Source organism: Rhinolophus hipposideros, assembly GCF_964194185.1.
Source record: "Rhinolophus hipposideros genome assembly, chromosome: 18".
Lineage (NCBI taxonomy): Eukaryota > Metazoa > Chordata > Mammalia > Chiroptera > Rhinolophidae > Rhinolophus > Rhinolophus hipposideros.
This window is the reverse complement of record NC_138064.1, coordinates 38,064,574-38,091,655: the sequence shown is the minus strand read 5'-3', so window position 1 is coordinate 38,091,655 and position 27,082 is coordinate 38,064,574. Positions and strand designations below refer to the sequence as shown.

The 27,082-nt window shown below is 36.9% G+C and overlaps 1 protein-coding gene across 1 annotated transcript in view; it reads right to left on the bottom strand.

Moving 5' to 3' along the window:
* Positions 1-1,551: 1,551 nt before the first annotated feature.
* Positions 1,552-27,082, bottom strand: part of ELAPOR2 (endosome-lysosome associated apoptosis and autophagy regulator family member 2) — a 165,847-nt gene continuing 140,316 nt past the window's right edge. Inside the window, exons 19-22 of the mRNA XM_081079345.1 lie at positions 20,494-20,620; positions 12,930-13,108; positions 11,753-11,918; positions 1,552-2,167 (exon numbers count right to left, since the gene is read on the bottom strand). Coding sequence (XP_080935471.1) covers positions 2,108-2,167; positions 11,753-11,918; positions 12,930-13,108; positions 20,494-20,620 — 532 coding nt within the window. The 3' untranslated portion in view covers positions 1,552-2,107. The remainder of the gene's footprint in view (positions 2,168-11,752; positions 11,919-12,929; positions 13,109-20,493; positions 20,621-27,082) is intronic.

Genomic DNA, 27,082 nt, shown 5'->3' with positions numbered 1-27,082 from the left:
TAGAAATAAATAAATTCAATACCAACTACATTTTCAGAGAGTTCATTAAAATTTAAGGCATTTTGACATGTCAGAGATTTTAGTTCTCTGACAGAAGAAAGAAGCTACCTGGAGCAAATTCCAATTATCTCTATGGCTTGGCACATGCATGTTGCGCACAGTCGACAAAGAAGAGAGAGTGACAGGTGATTGTGCGGAACTTCCTGACTCTATCCAGCTATACAAATTTGGCAGGGTTCTCTAAAAAGGTGCATTTCAAATGTATTTTCATTCTTCTGTTTAAGTTTTGGCCAAAATGGGCAAAGGCTCATCAGCACTGTTAGCAAGATAAAAATGAGGAGTGCCAAAATAATTTCTTTTTTACAATAAGATTTAAGAAATTAAACAAGAAAAAGGTTTATATTGAGTGATGTTCTCCCTGAATCTTACAACAAACAATAAAATAATGGCAACCTCACCTATACTTATGAATCCAACAGTAGAAGATAGACACAAAGCAAACATTCATTCATTCAACAATAACAGCATGGCCCAGTGTTTTACCTATCAGCCAGATAAATGCAATTATTTATTTTCTACCAGTTTCCACAAAAACAAAGACATCACCTGCTAAATCAAAAGTTACAAATATACCTCATTGAAAGATATAGGGCAAAACATTCAACAAAACCTGCCCGTATGCTCTGCTTCTCTCAGCCAACCACCAGTCTTTTTAAAAATCTACATTAAGATCTATAAAGATTACTGTTTATTGGAAACAAACAAGAGCGCCTTAGATCATCAATGGCCAGGAAACTCCCCTCTTTCTCAGTTCTAAAACAATTAGGGTTTACATAAAATCACTCAAGTCCAACTTCATTCAAACTGCTTTCAATAAATAATATTTAAGACGTGCTAAGACTAATAACCTGTCACAGGAGATATCACAATTATCTGGATCATTTTTGAATAAGAACAACACTTATTTCATAATTGCTTATGGTACAACCACATTCTTATTATGAATACAATTATATGCAGTTTTCCAAAATTGAATTCCTGCCTTACTGACTTAAAAAGAAAAACTTCCACAGAAGTCATAACCCTCAAAATCTTGTAGCAGAATAATAACCATATAAACTTTGATGTTTGACATAGGGCAAATATCCCACTGCCATTTTCTGGAAACCACAAAATTATCCCAATACCTTTGTACAGTTTTCTGTACTTGTACACAAGTTATCCCACTTTTGTCTTCATGATTTTGCAAAGTGATCACATAAAAAAAAAACTTTCTCACTCATTTTCAATCATACTTCAAGCATTGCATAAACTGTTTTAAGCCATTTGACTTGTGTGATTGTGTCACTTGTTTGTATTAATGGAAAGTCAAGGTTCCTCCTTGCCTTTTTTTTTTTAAGATTCCTTCAATACTTTTAGTTAAGCTCACTTACCAGCTCCAACAAGAATGGAATTTCAAAGGTGCTTATAAGTTTAGATAACCCAAACCACCTCTGACTCTTCCTAAAAAATTACTACTTATGTAGGCTTCTGAAATCAAGAAAGATAACCTATGGAAAAATGAAAAGTTTATTGTCTTTATTAGCATTTTTAATAGAAAAGATGTTTTAAGGTCTGCCAGGAAAATAAATAATGGGAAAAATAACTATACCTTTAAAAATTTTTCAAATCTTCCCCAAAATATAAACAAAGAAAAGACAAAATGGGATCACAATGCATATGCTAACATCTGCCCTCCAAAGCACAGTTTTTACGTAAAAGTTATAAAGAATCAAAGTTACCCATTAATTATATGGCATGCATCAATAGTGCACTGGTGGGCTTAACCTTGGTTTTCGGTTATGTGTATATACAGATAAATCTCTTCCTGAGTTGAGCTTCATCTTCAGTTGAGACTCAAACCATTTGCTTTCCTATTTTTGGCAAGATACTTGACCATGTGATAAGGCAATCAAACATTTCAACCTCCTTCCCTTTTCAGCTGCAAGGCCCTCCTCTGTGACATTACCAACGTGCTGGGTAAGAGGACAGGCTCTAAACTATGGTCCTGGAAAACTAGAGAGCAGGTTTCTGTGTTCATTAGTCTGAAGTCTACAGAGCTGTCTTTTCATATATTTGGGGGTCGTGAGGATTTCAGTTGAACGGATTCAAAACGGTCTTCTTTTTCCTACGAAGAAAAAAAATATTAAAACAAAATCAACTCACTGAAATTCCAATAAGATTTTAGGATCTTATGTGTCCAGAAGGAAAGTTCTGGCAGTCATTGTAATCTATGTACCTGCCACTTCTAATTAGGATTTCACATTTAAATGAAGGTGTCAGCTATAAAACAGATAGCATGCCTACCCTGAAGGATGCTTTTGATGTCCAGGAGATAAGACAGACAATGCAAAAAATTTTGGTATCTTCGCAAACAAACACATGATTGCAATAGATACCAAAATATGTAGCTGTGATGCTTGCAAAGAAACCACTGAGATCTTCCTGAGGGGATATCTGACCTGGGTGCTGAAATAGATGACCTTGCCAGGTGAATTGTGGACAAAATAGAACTGACAAAAACTACATAGTCTCAAGATCACATAGGATAAATAATAAGAAAAAGGCTGGCAGAGATAAATAAGGTGAACACCAATCAATAAGACAAGATCATTTGTGTTCACTGATATGTTTTAGGAAAATCTTTTGGGTACACATATGCCAAAGATATTAAAAACAAGTCATCCTCAATAATAAATCAAAATTTTAACTCAAATATATCATTACTGGTGTTTTCTATATAATACATTCAAAATGTAGCCTATTAAAATAAATTTTTCTTCATTAGAATGAAGAAAAATAAGTGGTACAATTTCTTCCTATGTTTTCACTGTAAAAGTTAGAAAAACGCTTTCCAAAGGCTGTTGGAAGGACATGGGGTCGGGAGGGAGGGAGGGACTATGCTGTTGAAGAGAATAAAGCTGAAGAGAACTAGGATCATTTTAAGAATAGATGGAATAGGAAGCAAACCAGTCATAGGTGCAAATGGTTATGTGTCGAAAGTAGAGAAGTAAAAATGAGAAAATGATAGGACATTGACACTGAGTATCTGCCAGAAAGAATAAGGTTGCTTTTGTGTTTTCTCTAATTTGAGTGGAGAAGTCCAAGACTTCAGACAAGCTTAAGGGCTAAGGGACAGGATTATAGAAAAAAAAAAAATCACAGCACGAACACCAACACAGTGCTTTTTTCCAGCTTCTGCTGAGATGATAAGTCCCTGGGAGAGCAGACTGCAAATCTCAGTGCTCTAACTCACTGGCTCTGTAAGAACTTGCCTGAAGTCTCATGTTTCCCAGACATGACTTTTTTGGGATAACCACTGATAATTCAAATATTTATTAAGCACTCATTGTTTTGCAGGAATAGGATTAGACTTTTGGGATACAAAACGTGTGCCCTCAAGAAGCGCATAGTGTATTACAAGTAAGAGCTTTAGGGGATCGGCCATGAAGTAACAGGAAATCTGAGACTTGTGGCCTTTCCTTCAGAAGATTTGATTCACATGTTCCTGTGAACAGGGGAGGGGAGGCAGAGACTTGTTGATTTCCTCAAGGTAATATTTAAAGTAAAACATTGAAAACCCTTTATAAAATCATGTTAGCCTCATAGGGCTTTAGTTGCTATGTACTCTGTGTTCACAGGGGATTTTGCTCCTATCATTGATATAGTGAGACATACATGATACATATGAGTGTATGAGTGATATGTATGTGTCCTCCACTTATAAATGAGATTGTCTTTGAGATAAGACACTGTGTCTAATTTAATATATCACCAAGACCTGGCAGAGTATCAAACACACAGTGTCCCATAAATGACTGTGAAATAAATAAAATGTAAAAATGAAAATAAAAGTGTTTTTAAAGATAGCTGAGAAAAGTCAAGAAAGGTAAATCTATAAATAAAACCCCACAAGTCCAGTGCATTGGGAAATACCAAATAAGGCATGGTCTTTAGAACATAAAAAAGAATACTTAAGATAAAGCAAACTTTACATGACACAGCAGTTAAGAAACTTATAAACATTTTTGTACCATGAAACCGTGCATAACAATTTTTTTAAATAGGACATACAATAAGACTTGTGCAATGATATTCATAGCAGATTTATTTATAGCCAAATAATAGAAATAGCACAAGTATCCATCAAGAGGAGAACAGATAAATTTTGGCATGTCCATAAAATAGAACACCACTCCAGAATAGAAAGGAATCCAGTACTGATTAATATAAGGTAAATGAATCTCAGAATCATTTTTCTGAATGAAAGAAAACTTACACAAAATATATTACAAAATATGTTATGTAATTACAATTATGTGAAGTCTAAAACAGATAAAACTAATCTATAATTTAAAAAGTCATTACAGCAGTTTCCTTTGGGGGATGACAATGGGGATCGATTGCATGCAAAAGCACATGAGTTTACTTTAAGGGTGAAACTAATGTTTTATATCTTCATAAGATTTGGGGTTATATGCATTTTTCAAAATTCATTAAATTATGTACTTGTGATGTGTGCATTTCACTCTATGTAAACACTTTACCCTAAAAAACAAAAATGTTGAATTATCGCATTAATTATATGTATCCTGAAGTACTTAGGGGTAAAATGTATTAAAGTCTGTAATTTACCTTGAAATGTATTCATAAATGGATAGAGGTATGAAAATATGTAGAGATATGCAAAAAATACAGTAAAATTTAGGTCCTAGGTATATGGCTATACCGCTGCATAATTTTTTCATCTTTTTGGATATTTAATTTTTTCATTAAAATTATTTTAAATTATTATATTGGCTAAAATTGCTATTTAAAACAAAATGTACAATGAACCTTCTCAGAGAGAAAAACTGTATCCCTCTTTCCTGTGATTTCTCCCAAGAACCTTTTTAAGCTTTTAATTCTCTAGCTATAAAATAACAAGAGGATGTATTGCAATATGAGGAAACACTTAAAAGTTTATGTCATACTTAACACACACTCTCCCCTGAGTAATTCTCACGTAACTCTTTTAGATTCAGCTTAGAGATCACTTTCTCTTAAAAACCTCCCTGCCTTCTAAATGCTTATTTCATTATAAGACAAGGCCCTTACAAATATGGCATCACAAAACCTAACTAGTTGAGAAGTCCAAGTGGATGATGATGGCATATAATTCTCCATGGGTCGCCTGTTTCTGCATCTTTTGAGGAAGACACAGTCCTTTTTCCTAGCTAATCTTCTCAAAGACATTTATACACCCAAAAGCATTGGATGGATAATGTCTCCTGCCAGAACAAAGGAAAAGTTTGCTTACAGTCCTGAAAGCTCGATAGTGTCCCTCCCTGTGAAGCAATTGGCAAATGTACTTACTGCCTCTTATAAAAGATCCAGGTTCCCCAAGCTAAGAGCTCCTCTTCTATAATGTAACCCACTGTGTGTACAATAACCACAGCAAACATGGAAATTTTGGCTACTACTTGTGTGTCCACAAGTAGTATAAACTGCATTTTGTCTCTGACTGAGGAGCTTTACAACTTCCGAAGTGTCCATGAAACTATAGCAGGCTAATCTGTTGACTAGCAGGTAGACTAAGATTTCATAATTCCCACAGTTCTTCACTGCTTTGCTGATGAGAATGGGAAATTGACAGAGAGGTGTCTTTCTTGAAAAGGAAGGATGAGAGCCCCACACACTGCTTAATAAGATTTGAGGGAAGTCCATGAGAATTGGTAGCAAACATGTTGACTAAATTGTATGGTCAATAAGACAATAAAAGGGTCCTCCACTTAATTTCCTGGAAATAAAGAGGAATGGGGAGCTGCTTGAAGGCTGAGTACTGAGAAGTGGGTTCAAAGAGTTCACAGTTCAGCTGCCTAAATGGTGGCCTGCATGTTGTTAATTCTCCTTTGGGAAGGAGGACTTCCTCACCAATCAGGCAATCAGCGTCAGGTGTACCCCATGGGAACCTTTAATACTAAAATTCATCCTGGTCAGAAAAGAAAGCTTCTCCTCCTCTCTGACAAGTTAAAGAGACATGCACTTATAATGAGCACTGAAACAAAAATGAAATCCACTTATGGGTAGAAACTAGGTGAATTGTTAGCATTTTGGCTGGTTCACTTGGAGATGGTTGTGTCAGGACTCAATGATGGTTAAGTGAGAACCGCCACAGCTAGGCTATCCTAGGGTTCAACACCTCTTGCAATCTGTCATGCCAACTTCAGATCTGTGCAGAGATGACAGAGATTTTATAGTGGGTCCTGACTGCAGTGACAGAGATTTGGCTTTCTCTGGGAAATTACCCTGCAACAAATTCCCATAGGAATACTTAGTGCGGCACTGATTAGTATTTGAGCTCTTACTGCCCCAGATTGAGTTTACAAGGTGGAAGAAGGTCACTGGAGAATGAGAAACTGATCTGGAGGAATCTTGGTAAGTTAGTGTGATCATCCTCACCCTGGAAATTTTCCTGACCATTTATTTTAAAACCAGGCATTACTGAAAAGTTGTGACATTGGAGCAAGAAATAGATGGATTCCTTAAAAACAAACAAACAAACAAAAAACTACAATATGTGAGTCAAGCTTAGATCGACAAAAGGACATGCAAATACAACAAATTGGGTTTAAGCCATGTTCGAAGTGAGGAAGGGAAGATAATGTGACCTTGTGTGAGGGGTTCTATGTGCCCATTCAAGATGCTGCTGTTGTTGCTTCTTTGCCTAAATATACAGTAGGAATTGCCCATGTATGCTTGTCCTTCCTTGTATCCTAGAAGAGTTCCTTATATGCCAGAGAAGAGTCCTCTGATCAAAGACCTGTGTACAGAAGGGCTAGTGGGATACCCCAGGGGTCCTAACTCCTCTGCTATCTGCAACATATTTGTGGGTCAAGGCTGTACAAATATCACTTCTGGTGCCCAAAGTTGTCACTATATAAATGATGTCCTGTTGGTGTCAAGTCAGAAGCCTAGGTCTCAACAGCTTTGCCTGTGTTATCAGATTTCTGCCAGCAGAGATGGTTGATCAACCCCCACAAAATCCAGGGACCTGCAAACTAAGTAACATTTCTTGAGATGATGGGGGCAGATTTTCAATGCTAATTCTAGCCAGCAGTCAAAGAATAACAACCAGTGCCTCACTGGACTCTGCTGTTGGAGACAGTATGGCTTCACTGGAGTATTCTACTTGCTCTTTTTTTTTTTTTTATCAGCTAACCCACAAAGTAGTGTGTTTTGACTTGGGCCCAAACCAACAGGCTACGTTAAGAGCTGTCCAGCAATCTGAGTCACATTCTATACCTTTGTGGTCTCACAATCCTAATGACCACTTTGTGATACAATTCACTGTGATTAATGATTTTGCCACTTAGAGATTCTGGCAATGGGAAGCAGCCTTCACCTAGAGACATTCTTTGGGGTTTTATACATGTCATCTCCTTGACATGGCTATTCTTTTAAAAGCAGCTATTAGCTTGTTACTAAGCTCCTGTCAAAACTGAACACCATTTTCATTTCCACCTTGTGACTCTATAGCCTGACAGCCAACAAGGCTGGTGGGCCAACAAGGTAGGAAGGGCACAATAAGCTTTACTTGTCTAATATAAAGGAGATATTCCAGAACACAGCTGGTCTGTCCCAAGCAACACCTCAGCCTTACATGAAAATCAGCATTCCCTTTGAGGGACACTTTACCCCCTACCTCACATACCAAAATGAAGAAGCCACTAGCTCCATGGAGCCCTCAATTCATTGACGTTATACTACATTTCTGGGCCTGATTCATTGATGCTTTGGTTGAGCTAAAACTCAATGGTGGCCACTGGCTGCTCTAGCTGCCTAATCCAAGCACCAGGTATGAAAAACTGAAAACCGACAAGATTGCTCAGCTCAGTGGGCAGAACCCAAAGCCATTCTCATAGCTGTGGCCAAGCATCTCTTGAAAAGCCTCATTACATTTTTACTGACCTAAGCTATTGCTAAGTCTTTGGCCTGCCACTTGGAAAACCACAGACTGGCATATTAGTCAGCCTTCTTTCATACAACTAACTCTGGAAATAGATCTCAGGGGCCGATCAGATCATCTTAGTCGCTCATGTAGATGCCCACAGTAAGGACCCACCCTCTGAAAAGACCAAATGGAATTAAGCCTCTGATAGAGACTGCACACATTGCCACACCAATGCTGTATGGATCCATCATGCTGCCCAACATAACAAATGGAAATGGGAGCTGGGAGAGAGATAATCGATTGATTCTACTTAAGGTTATATACACTCATGAAAATCCAGGATTCTGCTCTGACTACTTCTGGGCATGATGTGTCCTTATTTACCTCAACCAGCAATCCCCAGGATGCCTGGTGGTAGCCCCGCCAGAAAGGAGCCTAGAAGATTCAAATATAATTCTGGGTTACCCACTTGTATTGTTCTGTTGGCCTGTCATGACCCTAAATCAAAAGAATAATGACCACTTGGTTGACTACACTGCTCAGCAAGTCCCCTAGGCCTACATGGACAAGGGTGGGGGACACATAGGGTGCCCATACGTTTTTCAAAATGCCCTGCTCCTCTTATACCTGAATGTTTGGAACATAGGTTTAAGTTCCAGTAGGGGATGAGTAGAAATAAGGCGAAGTTGTAGCTACTGAAATGGGACAAACTGATTTTGTGGCAGTGGAAAGAGAGCAACAATGCAGTCTGATAATAAGGTACTTGGGGAAGAGATGCCTTAGACCCTGAGAGGTAGAAAAGATGGAAGGACATTAATCATCGTTTGTTTTTTAAGAGCCACCTGTCACCTTCCTAGGAAGGAAAATGCCTTAGGGTTCCTTTCTCAAACTGTTTTAAGTGCCTTAAACTTAAGTGACTACTGGGCCTACCACACCCAGCAGATGCTCTAACCACAATTTGGTTGCCATTCTCCTTAAACCTACTGAAAAATCTAACAAAAACAGCAGGGGATGGCCCCAGCTCCTGCCCAAGAATAACAACAATCAATACCTCCATTTGCATAGTCATTACTCATTCCATGAGGTGGGCAAATACCACACAGTTTGTGGTGTGGACAAGCAGGGAAAATTGGACTGACTGCCCTAAGGCAATCTCCCCTACACAATTATTTAAGGTGAACTGGGAACCCTGCAGCAAGGAGGCTACAGGCACTATTAACTTGTACTGCTTGACTTACTTGGTGCCCCCAACAATTGTAAATAATACTTCCTCTCCAGAGATACCATGTTTACCTCAAGGACTAGACTTATGTAGAAGTCAGCCATTACCTTGCTTACCTCCTAAAAACATGGTGGCTTACACTTACACTCTAGGGGTGGTCATAATTTGACTATTTATGGAAACATTCCCAGTAGATCATGGATCTTTCCAAAATAAGACTACTTTGGGTTACTGAGAGGAGGTTCCTAGAGGAATAACTGACTTGTGATTTATGCTCAACGTATGGGCAGTCATTCAATTAGAAAAGGTGGTGCGAAAATTGTCTCTGACTTCAGCTAAAGTAATAAATGCCATCACTTCAGCTTTTGGAGGCATTCAGGTCAGCATCAACTCACTGTCTACTTGTTGTTATGGAAAATATAATTGCCCTATACTTCTTCCTTGAGGACCAAGACAAAGTATGTGAAACTACTAAAATCCTACCTGGATTGTCTTGTTAGATTGTATCACTCTAGATCAAAAGGATAATGACCATTTGATTGAGTATACTGCTCACCAAATTCCCCTACCATGGCCCAAGTAGACAAAAGTGGGAGAGACAATGGGTCTCTGCAATTTTTGAAAACTCTCTTGACTCTCTTCCACCCGAATCTTCTGGAGGAAAGATCTTGGTGCCAGTTGATAGGTCTCAGGTTTTAGAGACAGCTCAGTACTGGGACTTAAAGAGAAAGCCACATAGCTTCCTAAAGAGGATCCTGATGGCTTATGGGATTTGTTCAGATAGTTAGGTCTGGATACCTCGGGTTATGATCGAGGTTAATAATACAGGTTGGCCTCATCTTGCTGTTTGAGATTCTGTTGGTAGTAGCTTTACTTAAGCGCTGTATGAAGTAAATTGACCAGATTTGATTCCAGCCTCAGTCAGTTAATCAGAGTGGGCAACAGAGTGCTATACTAATGGGGAAATTCACCAGAAGCCGAGATGGTATAGAAACGAGGTTTTGATATTTTGGGGAGACAATTCTCCATGGTTCTCTTGCATTTCTGCACATCTTATGAGTGAGACACTCATTTCCCTTTGTTTAGACTATCTTTTCAAGGACATTTGTATAGAAAGCAGCCTTGGAAGATATTATCTCCTTCCAGAGCAAAGAGCAGGCTTGCTTACAGTCTTGGAAATAGTGTCTCCCTCTGAAGCAATGAACAGGCACGCTACCTGTTTAGTATAATAACAACAATGTCTCCCTTTAGAACAAAGGACAGGGATGCTTACTGTCCATTGTAAGAGATTCAGGTTCCTAAGACTTAGGGTTGTTTTTTTGTAATGCAAGCCACTGTGTGTGCAAGAGTCTTCTATCCCTTATCACATAGCCCTGTGGGAAGTGGGGCTTTGGGAACTTGTATAAACGCTGATACTCTGGCTAGTGCTTCTGCTATGAGTGCTCCACTGCCCTTTGTCTCTGACCAGGAATCTCATATCTTCTAAAGTGTCCATGAAACTGTGGCAGGCTCACTTGTTAGACTGAAAGTAGGGTAAAACGTCAATCACTGTACATTCACGATTCCATAGCAACAGTATCCTTCCTAAACTACCATATTGAGAAAAGAAAAATTAAATAACTATTAGTAGAAGGGGAATATGGCTTATTCACTTTATTTTTAAGTGATCCTCTATGATATATTGATGTGCTTAAATTAGGAGAGTAAAAGGAAATGGTTACTAAACACTCTCAATAAATATAACCCTTTGCTACTTGTCCTTCCTTCTGAAAACCATTTGAAATGCATTTTCTTTCCTCTGTTTGATTATATTTTTAATCCTGAGTGGATAAACTGATGATTTCTCATCTTCTAAGTCAATGGTGAAGAATGTCAATAAAATGTGTTTACAAATAATATTTAAGGCTTCAGGCTATCTGTTTGGATACAGTAATCATTTCAAAGTCAATATATGTGATGACATCTGATAAGATACGTTTAGTATCTCAACAGCTTATATAACTTTTACTTTCTGTACATGAAGTAAACTTGCTATACATTTTTTTAAATTTTGAACGAGATCTTTTATTATTATAATACATTACCTTTGTGAAAAGTCAAACATGACAAAAATGTATTACTTCAAAGAATAAAGACATCCATTAGTTCAAAACTCCCCCAAAGCAGCTACTATTATAGTTTTCTATGCAAATACTAACACAAATGAATATTTAATAGAAATGTGATAGCCTATGTGTTGTTTTTATTTTATCTCAAACCTATTGGAATAGCTATTTCTATCTCTAATAGCTGCATTGAACAATTATTCGATGTATGAAAATTTCTCATCTAACTCCGTATTGATGGTGTTTAAGGTTGTTTCTATTTGGTTAACCAGCAAAAATAATGCTACAGTGAATATTCTTGTATTTACATCCTTATGTACTTCTAAGAGTATTTTTGTTGGATAAATACCGACAGATACAGATATGCTGAATGACAGGGCTTGCATGAATACTACTATTAGGTTAACATGGCCCCTAATGGATAGTCATACCAGGTTCAAATTCCGTTCTCACCTTTGTTGCCAAGGACTTGAGTTTTCCCAGTAGTGACTGTTTATTGGAATATACAACTTCCTCTTCATTATCTTCTCCTTCCATGATAGCACAACTGTCTGCAGCTGGGAGTTCACACTCTTTTGAGTTAGTTGTCATTACTAATTTGGAATACTTGTACTCCAGTCTAAGTAGTGGTAAATAAGTAAATAGATAAAGCGGTGGCTTAATATAAATCAATACTTATTTTAGGCAGTCATACATCAGGTCATTAAATTATCTTGTAGTATAGTTGCTCTACCAACAAATTTCCCTCACCTACAGCCATCTCACTATTTGTTCTCATATATCTACCATCTACACACAATTTTTTTTCCTAAGATTTCAGAGAATCAGTGCAATACAGTTAACTCTGTCACTTATTTTACATTGGCTAAATTGTCCAATTATGGACTTTTGAAAAACAAAGAGGAACCCTGAGGTCTGAATGCCTTTTCTTAATTTATAAATATTTAGGAGCTAATTCACTATACAGTATTCCTAAGTTCAGTTCCTAAAGGATAAGACTACCATACGGTCAATTAATTTAGTCTTTAAAGTTTCTCTATCTCACTCATTCCTTTCTATTCAGCACCCTAGATATTCCAATTATCCTGTAAATATAGAACTTTCACAGCCCCACTGACATGTAAATCATTTTTAAAAAGTCAATCATGTAACACATCAATATATAATGAGGAGGTAGACTCAATATTCAACTCCAGATTCTTGGAGCCCTGTAGTAAATAAAGGTGATATCCGACTGTACAATCAATTTGTTTCTTTGAAAATACCTGCCCACAAGCAACTGAAAAAGAAAAGATGAGGCAAGAAGACATCATTTTGTCATGAAAAGAAAAATAAACACAGAGAGAAAATCTGCCTTCCGATCTTAGACCTTAGTAACCTGCCTTCATTTTTCTTTATTTTGTAATAAATAGGTCTAATTCAATAATCTCTAATGTTCTACGATCTCTCTATTACCAGAATAATAATCACTTTCATTTGCTTTCTAAAAGGCCTTTCCTGCAACTCCTTCCCTAGGAGAAACTCTCTGTGTCTCTGAGAGAAACTATTGGATATAATGATTAAGTCTAAAATTTTCACAACAAAAGAGATCCTTCAATTCTTATATGGTCACTCCAATGAGGTTACTTACTTCTGATTCTTTTTCCAGAAATAGCAAGTTAGAGCCACCAACAAAACAGCTGTGAAAGCTCCCACACCTGCTCCCACTTTTAGCCAAAAGTCAACTGTTTCGCAGGTTGATAACTTTTTCTCAGGCAAAGAAATTCCTTTAATGCACCATTTAGGTTCATTCCACACATATAAGATTTCCTTTGGGGGAAAAAAAAAACACGTACACAGATGACATGAGAAATGAGACTCAGAAGGAGAAAGGTTTTGCTAACCCTTTATTCATAGTAGGCACTGAGGATCTTTCAGCATTCATCTAATAGAAGCTCTGGAGATTTAGAAACCAAACAGATGATATAGAAGGATCGAAGAGAGTGAATAAGAAAATGATGAATGAAAATGCAACGAAACCAAATAAAACCACGGATTATAAGATCAGAACGCTTGCTACATGCTGAGGAAGCTGAATAAAAATGACTCCATCTGGACACATCATTTGGGCTTTTTTCCTCAAATGTCTGATGATCCCGACTATCTAATCATGTTTTTAAATTAAAACTTAGTTGTTTAATACAATTAATCGGAATGGGTTTCACCTACCCATCATGAAGGTCCATTTCTCCAACAAGCCTCTTCTCTGAGCAGAAAAGCAGACTCTGGACCCAGGACAGGTAAGTGCAACATGACTGCAGGCTTTGGTGACTGGTGTGGGGGGAAGCACACAGACGGCACCCCCCTTTCTCCATGCCAAAATAAGGAAGGCATCATTCTGGGTCATCACTACCCACACGGGGTTTTTAACTCTGCCTCTCAAACTAGATGAGTCAATTTTATTAGGGCGATGGGTTTTTTTTATTATTAAATTTATTGGAGTGACAATTGTTAATAAATTTACATAGATTTCAGGTGTACAATTCTGTATTACATCATCTATAAATCCCATTGTGTGTTCACCACCCAGAGTCAGTTCTCCTTCCATCACCATATATTTGATCCCCCTTACCCTCATCACCCACCCCCCACCCCCTTACCCTCTGGTAACCACTAAACTATTGTCTGTGTCTATGAGTTTTTCTTTCTCATTTGTTTGTCTTGTTCTTTTGTTGTGTTTGGTTTATATACCAAATATCAGTGAAATCATAGGGTTCTCTGCTTTTTCTATCTGACTTATTTCACTTAGCATTATACTCTCAAGATCCATCCATGTTGTCACAGATGTTCCTATATTATCTTTCCTTAACGCCGAATAGTATTCCATTGTGCATGTATACCACAACTTCTTTATCCATTCATCTATCGAAGGACATTTTGGTTGTTTCCATGTCTTGGCCACCGTAAACAAAGCTGCAATGAACATTGGAGTACACGTGTCTTTATAGAGAAATGTTTTCAGATTTTTTGGGTAGATATCCAGGAGAGGGATTGCTGGGTCTATTCGTAATTTTTTGAGGAACCTCCCCACTGCCTTCCATAGCGGCTGCACCAGTCTGCATTCCCACCAACAGTGTATGAGGGTTCCTTTTTCTCCACAGCCTCTCCAACACTTGTTATTATTTGTCTTGTTGATGAAAGCCATTCTGACTGGGGTGAGGTGATATCTCATTGTGGTTTTCATTTGCATTTCTCTGATGATTAGCGATGTTGAGCATTTTTTCATATGTCTATTTGCCATTTGTATATCCTCTTTGGAGAAATGTCTCTTCAGGTCCTCTGTCCATTTTTCAATTGGGTTGTTTGTTTTTTTGTTGTTGAGTTTCATGAGTTCCTTGTATATTTTGGATATTAGCCCCTTATCAGAGGCACTGTTTGCAAAAATCTTCTCCCATTCAGTTGGTTGCCTCATTATTTTGTCAATAGTTTCTTTTGCTGTGCAGAAGCTTTTCAGTTTCATATAATCCCATTCGTTTAGGGCGATATTTTTTAAAATACAAGTTCTACACAGTGAATAATAAAACTAACAATAATAAAACCAATTGCTGGGTCTCAACCAGCAATTTTCAAAAATAAATAGATCAAATAAAACAGATTAGAAATACAAATCAGAATCCAGTGCATGGTTCCTAAAATATTTCAACATATGCAGTAATCAGTCCCGTAGCAATGTGTCTGATGATTATATCCACTGACATTAAGTGACATGGGACATTAAATTTTTTGCTTATGGTGTCTCATTAAATTTTCCAGTGTATCTATTGGTGGGAATGCAGACTGGTGCAGCAGTTATGGAAGGCAGTGTGGAGGTTCCTCAAAAACTTACGAATAGAATTACCATATGACCCAGCCATCCCTCTCCTGGGTATCTACCCAAAAAATCTGAAAACATTTATACATAAAGACATGTGTGCTCCAATGTTCATTGCAGCTTTGTTTACAGTGGCCAAGACATGGAAACAACCAAAATGTCCTTCGATAGATGAATGGATAAAGAAGTTGTGGTATATATACACAATGGAATACTATTCGGCGGTAAGAAAAGATGATATAGGAACATTTGTGACAACATGGATGGATCTTGAGAGTATAATTCTAAGCGAAATAAGTCAGACAGAAAAAGCAGAGAACCATATGATTTCACTGATATGTGGTATATAAACCAAAAACAACAAAAGAACAAGACAAACAAACGAGAAAGAAAAACTCATAGACACAGACAATAGTTTAGTGGTTACCAGAGGGTAAGGGGGGTGAGAGGGGAGGGAGATGAGGGTAAGGGAGATCAAATATATGGTGATGGAAGGAGAACTGACTCTGGGTGGTGAACACACAATGGGATTTATAGATGATGTAATACAGAATTGTACACCTGAAATCTATGTAATTTTACTAACAATTGTGACCCCAATAAATTAAAAAAAAATTTCCAGTGTATGATGGTCACTTTATCAACACCCTGACAGAATGATAACACCATAATTTTAATTTTATTTTATAAACACACACACACACACATATTTTTGCCATTAGTCATGAAGTGATTGAGGTGCAGTAGAATCGTATTTAATTCTGAGGAAAAGTGTGAACCAAGTTCTAGATAAGAACTTCCAGCATGTTTTTTAAAAAGGACATTAAAATTGAGAATATTTTTAGCACATGATAATTGCAACATTTTCATTAAACTCAGTGCGAATAAATTACTTTAAAAATGGGGCACATTATTTTTACGAGAAAGATGAGGTGAGAAATGAAAATGCATATTCAAGTTGAATTGCTGCATGTCTAAGAGTCAATAATGACAATAAAGAGATAAATGTTAACTCAGCAAATGTTGAATTCATCTGAAGTGCATTCCAATAAAAAAGACTGTAAAGAGTTTATATGGTTTTATCAATGTCTAACACCCAGTAAAAATGGTAAACGCTAAAGTCTAATGACAATCCTATAAACAAACCACTAAAACTTCAAAATTAAAAAGATACTTATAAACCAAGTATGCTTAACTTTTCAATAAGCTGCTCAAATTGTTAAACAAAAAGAAATCAAGCTATTGACAGAATTTCTTAGTCATTCTATAACTTAGTCATTTGATAAATTTCTTAGCCATTCTATTAATTAGAAAGTCTTACCCTTTCATTCCATCCCATGGCATTGGCAAACAAGAAAATGGCTGACACTGCAGCTGAAAAACTTATTCTTCCAGCATGTCAGGATATTTTGTGAACAGGGTGAGATAAATTTGATGATAAATTCAAAAACGCCCCTCTTAGTGATTACACAGTATCTCTCCAAATCTTAACACTATCTGACATTTAGAAGTAATGTTTCATACATACTTAGAAGCTGGTATAGATTTCTGAGATCCAATTTGATAAGAGCACTTTTATCACAAGCCATGTGATAGCTCTTCTAGCTTATATCAGCTGCATGTGGAGGACTTGTAGTGTATAATTTTAACTTTATACACATCTGGATTAGATATGTTTACAGAATTGGGGAACTGCACTCTCAGTAAACATAAAGTGAAAAACTGTAAAGAATGGAGCAGGAAGTAGAATAGAAACACAACATTATGATTTAAAAATTAAAAGATATCCATAGCAATATTTTGCAATCACTGTCTTTTTTTATCATTAGGCTTTGGCATACAAAGAAATCCACCGTTGTTCGTGGACATAACAGAAAACACAGTGGAAGGTGTCATTCGCATTATATGAATCTCATTGAAGGACAGATTTTTAAAAATATTTTATTCAGAGATTGGAGGTAAACATATGCACTTACTACATCACACCCATTTGTTTGTTGTTGCACCGGATATACTAAGCAAGGTGTCTGAGCTTAGGAATGGCATTGATAATTTTCTAACTGAAGCTCAGCTTCATTTGGCAAATACCAGGGGGCCAAAAAATATATATATATATGTGCTCGCTTCGGGAGCACATATACAAAAAATATATATATAAGTGGACATTTTGGTCAACGTTGCTCAAGCAGTAGTTCACCATAATCAGAAGTGTCTGGACGCTGTCAGTGTCCCGCCAGTAACCACTATGAGCACCTCTTGTAATTGCAGAAGTCAAACGTGACTTGTATTCATCTTTTGTTATTGGGATATATTAAGCATTACAATTTTAAAATCTGTACACATTTTTTTGGCACCCTCTGTATTTTCAAAATTGACATCCAAGTATAACAGAAGAGCATATTTAACTGATTTTGGTATTTCTCAAATTAAGTTGGAACTATAAAGGGGAAATTGTGTGATTCAACATGTCAAACACATCAAAGTGTTCCAAAAGATATTATTCTCAAGGTCAAAACAATTATGTAAAAAGAATCACCTGGTAGCTATCTGTTCTTAACATTCTTATAACATGCTGAACAGAACTTATTCAATGAAGACAGTTTGAATGAGATAAAACTAGAAAATTGTTGCAACCTCACTATTTTAAACTTCTAACCATTACCTTCAAGAAGAGAAATATGAAATGTTAAAGAATAATATTTGAATAAAAGGTAGTTTAGCTTTTCAAAACTCTTGAGTTGAATTTGGTGGCCAAAGAAGGAAATGCATTTTAGTTTTTCATTTACTCTAAAAAAATGATTATAAGATAGTATGTATCATTATTTTAGAGAAAGGGTAAAGATGAATTTTCATAGTGTAGCACAAAAAGTATATCATTATTATTATCAGGATTTAAAAGACACCATTTTTGGTGAACCTGGAATTTTCATCCTTGACCTATTTTAAAATGTTAAAAAGAAAATGGCTCAACAGTGCACTAGATGTGTAGGCAGCACTGTCTCTGATGCTCTAAACCGGAATGCACTACCTATAGGTAAGCACAGTTGGTTAATTAATTAAAACTTTTCCTAATTTTTGTTTTAGTGTTGATTATTTGGCAACTTGTCCATTTTTATTAAATTATTAATTAATTGCTAAATTATTAATTAAATTATTAACAAAAATATTGTATATTAATGGTATACTTTAATCATAAAATATGAAAATAAGTATTGTTCCATGAAACAATTTAGGCTAAATCTCTATATGTCTGAGTTTGTACCTGTGTACTAGGTTTGATGTACAACATATTTCTTACCACAGGTTCACTGTCATTAGTTTGAAAAATACCAACTTAGAGAACTGGACTGTTGTTTGTTGTTGTATTTTCCCTAAGGTGAACACTACTGCTTCCAAATTCCCTGAATGGATGAAACTGGGTGGAGGCATTCTGATTTCTTCTTGTGCTCCTGCCCTCCAACCTGTTAATCACAAGATCTTTAAGACTTTCCTGGACAAAACAGGTCCCCTCGGATCCCCTTACGCAGTGAGCACTCCAGCATGTTGCCCACTCCGTGCTGACCTGAAGATCTGTCCTATCCCATCTACCTTCCCGCTCTCAGTGATATCATTGGAATCTCTAATCCTCTGACGCCCACTCGCCAATATGGTTCCACACTGGTATTGGCTTATTCTCATCTATGCTTCTTCTCTGTCATTTCAATGTAATTCGCACACGGTGAGGTGGTAAGTAAGTGGTTTGAAGGAGGAAAAGTTTGTGTTTTTCACATGGGATGACTGAAAGGTGGTGCAGGGAAGTAGGTGCTCTCCAACACTACTAGTGTTATAGAACTGATACAACCAAAGCAATTATTTTAGTGACATGTCCATCTCCTGAATCCAGTTAAACATGTCCATCTCCTGAATCCAGTTAAACATGTCCATCTCCTGAATCCAGTTAAAAATGTCCATCTCCTGAATCCAGTTAAACATGTCCATCTCCTGAATCCAGTTAAACATGTCCATCTCCTGAATCCAGTTAAACATGTCCATCTCCTGAATCCAGTTAAACATGTCCATCTCCTGAATCCAGTTAAACATGTCCATCTCCTGAATCCAGTTAAACATGTCCATCTCCTGAATCCAGTTAAACATGTCCATCTCCTGAATCCAGTTAAACATGTCCATCTCCTGAATCCAGTTAAACATGTCCATCTCCTGAATCCAGTTAAACATGTCCATCTCCTGAATCCAGTTAAACATGTCCATCTCCTGAATCCAGTTAAACATGTCCATCTCCTGAATCCAGTTAAACATGTCCATCTCCTGAATCCAGTTAAACATGTCCATCTCCTGAATCCAGTTAAACATGTCCATCTCCTGAATCCAGTTAAACATGTCCATCTCCTGAATCCAGTTAAACATGTCCATCTCCTGAATCCAGTTAAAAATGTCCATCTCCTGAATCCAGTTAAAAATGTCCATCTCCTGAATCCAGTTAAAAATGTCCATCTCCTGAATCCAGTTAAAAATGTCCATCTCCTGAATCCAGTTAAAAATGTCCATCTCCTGAATCCAGTTAAAAATGTCCATCTCCTGAATCCAGTTAAAAATGTCCATCTCCTGAATCCAGTTAATTTCTTTCTAGTAATAAATTCTAAGGAAATCGTCAAATTTCCAACAAGGATGTTCATTATAAAGTTATTTACAAAAAGAGTGTTCCCAATTTTTTCTTAAATGTCCAACAGGGGAATTATTAAATTCCTCATGATGTATGTACATATGTATGTGTGTGTGTTTATAAAATAGAATATTTGTCAATAACTAAAAGTGTTTGAAAAAAATTTTAATGACAAGGGAAATGTATTAAATATAAAAAGAAAACAAAAAATATGTAGAGTAGAATTCTAACTGTATTTAAAAATACAAATAAACATACATGATTGCCGAGCCAATGTAGAGTAGGATCTTGATTTTACGTGTTTGTGTATTTGCTTTCCTCTTTAGATATGCTTCGTGTGCTGAGCACACGAAGTTATACCATTCCAAGCTTAATTACACCTATAACTTCATTGTATCATCTTACCTTGCTTTAATGGTATCATTTCTTTGTAATACAGATATACTCATAGACTACAACTCCTTTGCCACAATTCATTTTCCCAGCCAGAACATCTTTAGCTACCCCAACATATGGGACTGTAGCTGCCACACTTGATTTAAAATGCACATTAATGTCACGTTCACTTAAATGTAACCTTTAGCCATGCTTCTGAATCTGAGCTTCTATGATGTAAACATGATGCTGGACTAAAGAATTATATCTTCGATAATACAGTTCTGCTTAGATAGGTTTGCTCCTCACCTGAAATCCTCTCTTACAAGCTCCTTCAATCTCATGAAAGTCATGCTCTGTGCACAGAGGGCAAGCTTCAGAACTCTCCCACAGGAAATAGAAGGCACATCCATCACAGGTGCCTGCTGGACACTTGCTGAAATACAAAACAAAAACAACAATAATGACAGCTTTTGCCACCCATTTAATTGAGTCCAATCAATATTTGAGAGCAAACTGCACACTGGGAAACAACATACATGAAAAAAATAATTTAAAGGAGACAAAAACACAATGAGATACCACTTTGCACCTACTAGGATGGCTAGAATCAAAAAGACAATTAACAACAAGTGTTGCAATGATGTGAGGAAATTGGAAACCTTACACACTGCTGATGGGAACATAAAATGGTGAAGGTCTTCAGATGAATCTGGCAGTTCCTCAGACAATTAAACAGGAGTTGCCATTATGATCCAGCAATTCCACTTCCAAGTAAGTACCAAGAGAAATGAACACATATGTCTATACAGAAACCTGTACATGAATGTTCATAGCAGCATTCTTTACAACAGCCAAAAATGCGGAAACAACCCAAATGTCCATCAACATGGATAAGCGAAATGTGCAATATGCATACAATGGAATATTACTGAGCCATAAAAAGGAAAACCGTGCTAACACATGCATCAACTTGGCTGAACCGCAAAACTATTATGCTAAGTAAAAGAAGCCAAACAAAAATTCCATATATTATATGATGTTATTCATATTAAAGCCCATAATAGGGAAATCTATATAAACAGAAAGTAGGTTAGTGGTTGCTTAGGGACAGCAAGGGAGCTAGGGCCTAGGGAGGTGATAGCTAAAGGGTATGGGGTTTCTTTTTGAGATGATGAAAAAGTTCTAAAATTGATTATGGTAATGGTTGCACATATCTGAATATACAATAACCATTGAATTGTATGCTTTACATGAATGAATTATAATGGTATGAGAATTATATCTCTATAAAGCTTTCTTTTTTTTTTTTTAATTCAAAGGTAATGACCAAAATAATGATCACAGATAATGACCAAAAAAGCTCCAGGAAGGTTTCTTAGTGGAAGTGATGCTTAAACCAAGTCTAGAATATTTTAGCATAGTCGGAGTTAGCCAGAATAGAAGGGAAGAAACATCCTACTAGAGGGATGAAACGGTAGATGAATTGAAAAGAAATTACAAGCTTTTGTGGCTGGAGCTTCGAGAGCAAGGCAGTGAGAGCACTGGCCATACAGGCAGGCAGTAGGTGATAAAGGGTGGCTGCCATTTCTGTCTAAGGTAACGTACCTAGGTGAGGTGCTTTAGAGAACAGAATGATGTACAGGACCATGGTCCACAGAGGGTAGGAAAAGCATGAAAACAAAATTGGCTAACATGAAAAGACAAAACCGCTATCAGGTCAATGCACAGCTCAGTGATGCAAATGATTTTTCAATCCTGGGTTTCCTAGGCCTGACACCTTCTTTTGAGCTGTGCTTACCTTCGCCGCTCAGCAATGATGGATGGGGCTTAGACACAAGTGCAGAAGCACACTGAAGCAATCACCATTCAGGGCCTGAATGGAGGCTTTCTGAAACTCTGCTTTCTGGTGGGAGGGCCTACTATGTCAACTTGCCTCTTTAATTTTAGGGAAAGGTAAACACAGCATGGCTCAAAAATTAACCTGCTGCTACTGTGTACAAAATCCTTACTGATTGACACGAGAAGCTCTTTGCTAAAATTCTAATGGGAATGACTGTTTTGTTTACGAATTCATTAAAACGAAGAACACATTGTTCCCTTAAATTGTCCACTATACTTCCCATAAGTCAAGCCATGGAAATACAGGGCATTGCCCTGGAAACCTCCTTCCGACGTTGTTGATAGTGAGTACAGGAGTACTGAAACATTTAATAGCAAGAAGATAAACACACAATAATAGGGAGAATCCCAACAACACCTCTCTTTGAGTTTTAACTTCAAATGACATAACTATAATTTTCAGTCTACCAGAAAGGTAACATTTCATATTCTTAGTTAACTGAATACTCGTATATTACAAGTTACTCTAGAAATTCTAAGTGCTTAAAACTTGAGTGCATTCTCACATACTTATCTTTCCAAAGTGTCTCTACACTTTGTCTGTATACTGCAGACTAAGTGGACATGGGTGGGATGCAAATAAAAACAAAGTTCTTTACAACAAGCTTCAGAAACAGAGGCCTAGTATTGTCAGATCTAAGAACAATGGTAAACAGTGACTCTGGAAAAAATGCCTTAACTCTTACCTGTCTTAATTTCTCTGTAACAAAGGAGTAATAAATATATTCTAGGAAACATTCACCCTTTTAAAAAGGTAAATGTAATAAATGAAAACTATGTCAATTTAAAAAAATATTCCCAATTTCCACCTTCCAGATCAGTAAAAGCAACTCAAAATTACTTTTGAAAAAAAAATGGGTAACCAATTAGAAAAATTCTTCAAGAATATAATTATTTGCTTAACAATTTGCAACTTTAAAAATAATTACATTCTTATGATTATTTAGCAAACATTACCAATCTGCTTTCCTGTTCAAATCTCCCCAAATTATTTTCTATTTTATCTTTCCAACACACGGAAGTTTTAAGGAGGAGCATGTTTATCTTGGTAAAGTAAGTCTGCTAAAACTTGAGAAGAAAAACCCAACAAATAAAAAAGAAAAGGAGAAAATTAATCAAAGTTGCAAAAAGCTCTAGAGAGAAGTCTTGGGTTACAATTCTAAGTGGGCTTTCAAATGACTCTGAGTTTTTCAGTAAGTGACTCAACGCCCCTCCCCACCATCTCATTTCTGTAATTTGTTCAAAGCGGTATGTCTGCTATACTACCTTCATAAGATAGTCATAAAGGCTAAAGTAAGAGAACAATTTGGGAAAGTTTAAAGCACTGCAAAATATAAAACTGTTAACAATGTACATTACTTTCTCAAGAAGTGGGAGAGTTGCAGGAATAGAAAAAAATATCAAGATATCGATGCAATTTATAAAACTGCCATTAGGTGTCAAAATACTACAATGTTTCAGTGTCTTTCCTTGGTAGACTTCACGTTTTAAAACTTAGGTTAAAAACAGTTTAGTTCAGTATCAGTTCTTTAATTCTTTTAACCCAATGAGTCATGTGAGATGTGGAACATTCAGATTTGGTTCTTTGTTATAAACATGAGTTTCGCAGTTTGAATCAGGCGTTCCTTATGAAACAAGAATGCATGAAGCAGTAATCATTTCAATAATGCTTATAAAGAAAATGAAAATTTTTAAAAAGATGCAAGAGAAAAAGACCCAGAAAATATTTTTCCTTCTAAGAGAAGAACAAAAAGCAAATAGTAAGATAAATCAACCCTGCCCTGTATTGCCAACTTTGTGAAACATTTTTCCATTTCATGACCTGTGTCCCCACCTTCTTCACCCTCTGCCTCCAGCTTTTTAGAGGGGTCACTAATTGCGCTTCTTTTATGACTTTTGATCCTCACGATCACCATAGAAAGCAGTGAGCAAATGTTGAAAGACACAGGGCAAGGTCATGGATAGCTGGGGCATTTGAGTCTAGGTTTCTGTAGGACGACCAGATGTGCTGTAAATTCTAGATAGAGAAACCACCACCGATTCAAAGGACAACCAGGTGGACTTGGATTTGGTTTTGTTAGTAAATGTGGGAGAGACTTGCCAGTTACTTATTTTGCTTGTGGGATTGCCTGACCAACCCGTGGTACTGGCAATGTTTAATTAAAATGTTTAATATTTTTTGAGGAAATCACATTAGAATATATTTTCCCCAGGGAGAGTGGATGGAACAATTCGTGTCCTCTCCTCTTTTAATTGAATTATGTTGCCTAGGGCCGGATCTACTTGGTTCATATTGTGAATTTCATGGAAGAGAATCTTGTTTTCTTTAGAATTATTATGATCTAATACTCAACCTATTATTAATTGTTTGGATAGTTGATAAAACAGTGTAACATTGTTTTGCCTAAGCTTCATTCAAAATCCACAGTGCAAACTAATTCATCTACGTTGTCAGTAGGTTTCTGAGCCTTCCTAAGTTAGTGTCAGGAGATTGGGGCGGGAAAGCCAGAGTCTTGTGTGCTCAGAACATTTCTCATTTGGTGTCAGGGCACTAATGTTGCTGAGCTTCTTAATGTGGGGCTTTTGTGGGTTTCTTGAGGTTCCCAGTCTCAGGGTGTGAAGACTGACATCCCCTGGCTTGAGCAATGCCCTCTGACCTGCTGCTAGTGACTGTCCTCAGCTTTGGCACCTCAGGGAGGTCAGCCTTTCTCTGCTGAGGATGCCTTGCCATTGGCAGAAACTCCTCTTGTGTGGGGACCATAAAATGCCGCTGCATCTTGCTCCAACTTTATTTGCCCCAAGGCTGGAGAGTATAAATCCCTTTTGACTGAATTTGAACGTAAGATTTTTCTTTTAATTCAAATGCATTGGGGTGACAATGGTTAGTAAAATTGCAGAGGTTTCAAGTGTACAATTCTGTCATACATTATCCAGATATCACATTGTGAGTTTGACCCACAGCTCTCAGATCCCAGGATATAAAATTCTCCTGCACAAACCTCCCTTTCTAAACTTTCTACCCCAGGTTAATAAGCAAAAGTCAGTATCTGATCACGACCTGGACAAACTACATTAACCGACACTCCCTTCTCCTTTGGTATCCGTAGACTCTGTATCTTCTTCAGGGAAATAAATACCTGTCAAAGTTTTAGCAACCTTATTTCAAAATTGATCCTAAAATTTTATGACTCTTTTGTGATATTTTTAGATCATGTCCTAAGATTACTCATTAGTGTTTGAATTACATAATTTTAACAATTCTGTGTTGGAGATTTTCCATTTCTTGATCAGAACAGGTTTTAGTTATTTTCACTTAGGCTCATAATGCTTTTATATATGCCTCCTTACTTTTTAATGCTATAGGGACATATTTGGTTTTAATCTCTCCAGTTCCACTGCCTTTTTAATTTACACAGACTTACATACCTATTATTTTTCCATAAATAGTGCAGAGGAAAAAGAAAACAAGGAACTCATTTAACCAATAATTATTCTCTGGCTCTTAACAACTTAAAATGGATAGACTTTTGGCTTTAACAGTCCTTCCCCAAAGATAAAAGCAAACACTATCCTAGCATCCAATGACTTTGATAGAGAGACTCTAAATCAGAGCATGTGCAATAAACCCTGGCATGTTCAACCTCTGAACGCTAGCAGGACAGAACTGTGAAATATTCCTTTCATGAAAGAATATTCTCAGAGGCTACACTTATAATGAAGATAAATTTGGAATTTGAAGGAGGTTTTGACAAAATTATTTTAGTCTAATTTATAAACTACTCAAGCAGTTAAATATACTCATAAGTTGTGTTTGAGAGAGAAAGGATGGTGATTTTTCTTCTAACTCACAGCATTAATAAAGATTGTATTTGAGGACAAATGACTCATTTAAAAGAAGGTACCAATAACATGCAGATCAGCTAAGTTATCCCTTGATAAATGTGGTATTTGCCTCTGCTTAGTGCTTCTTTACAAATCTCTGTCTATAAAGAACTGGAGGGAGGAAAAAATGAAAAGATGAAAGTATGATGGCATGAAAAGAGCAACAGACAGAGTCAGGAAATCATTGCATCTTGACTGTGCCACTCTGGAGTTATACGACCTGGGTCCTCAGTGTTTGCTACTGTGTATAATAAACAGATTTGTCTTAAGGCTCTCTAATATGCTGTTATATCTCTATTATCAGATTCAAAATGGTTCCCTCTGTTTTCTAATAAGGCTTTTTATAACCTTGTCACTAACAGAGGTTTCTCATTTTTGAAAAAGCACTTTGGACACAATGCTCAGGTCTAATTATTGCTAATGAAAGGAGAACCTTCAATTCCTCTAACTACCTAGGATCATGATTAGAGGTTTTGGAAAGCTTTTTAGGCAGAGGCTGGAGGGGCATCTATTTAGCGATATTAGTGGTCTATTGTGTTAGCAATTTATTCTTTGGCCAAAGTGCACTAGATAATCTCAAAAATACACTCCAGCTCTCAGATTTCATCTGTCACAGAAATCATGCTAAGTTTCATCGAAAATGTCTCACATCCTCTAGACACTCTGTGGAATTCGAAACCAACTGCATTTGCCAGACCAAACAGACAGGCTGGAGTTTCCAATTGCAGATTAGTAGAAGACCCAGATAATTTGCTACTCTCTCTAAATTTCACAGGAGATACACAAAGAACACACATATACCCTTTGCTCCTGCCCTATTCACTGTCTGTTAAGACTTTCTCATTTTCCCAGGGCTGGGGGTCTTGCGACACTTTCCTCAGTTACCAAGACACAGAGCCCCAAGCAATATTACTATTGCCAAAGTTGTCTTTGCCTGGTGTGCCAAGATGCTACCTAGGGGTGGCATCCCTTCTGAGGTGCCAAAGTTTTCCTTCTTTGACTCCTTGATCAACATCTGAGACATCTCAAGGCAAACTGTCTGGTTACCATCCTCCTCTCTATTGAAGAATTTAAAGCTCCCTCAAAAATGCAAATTAAGGGCGGTCAGTTGGTT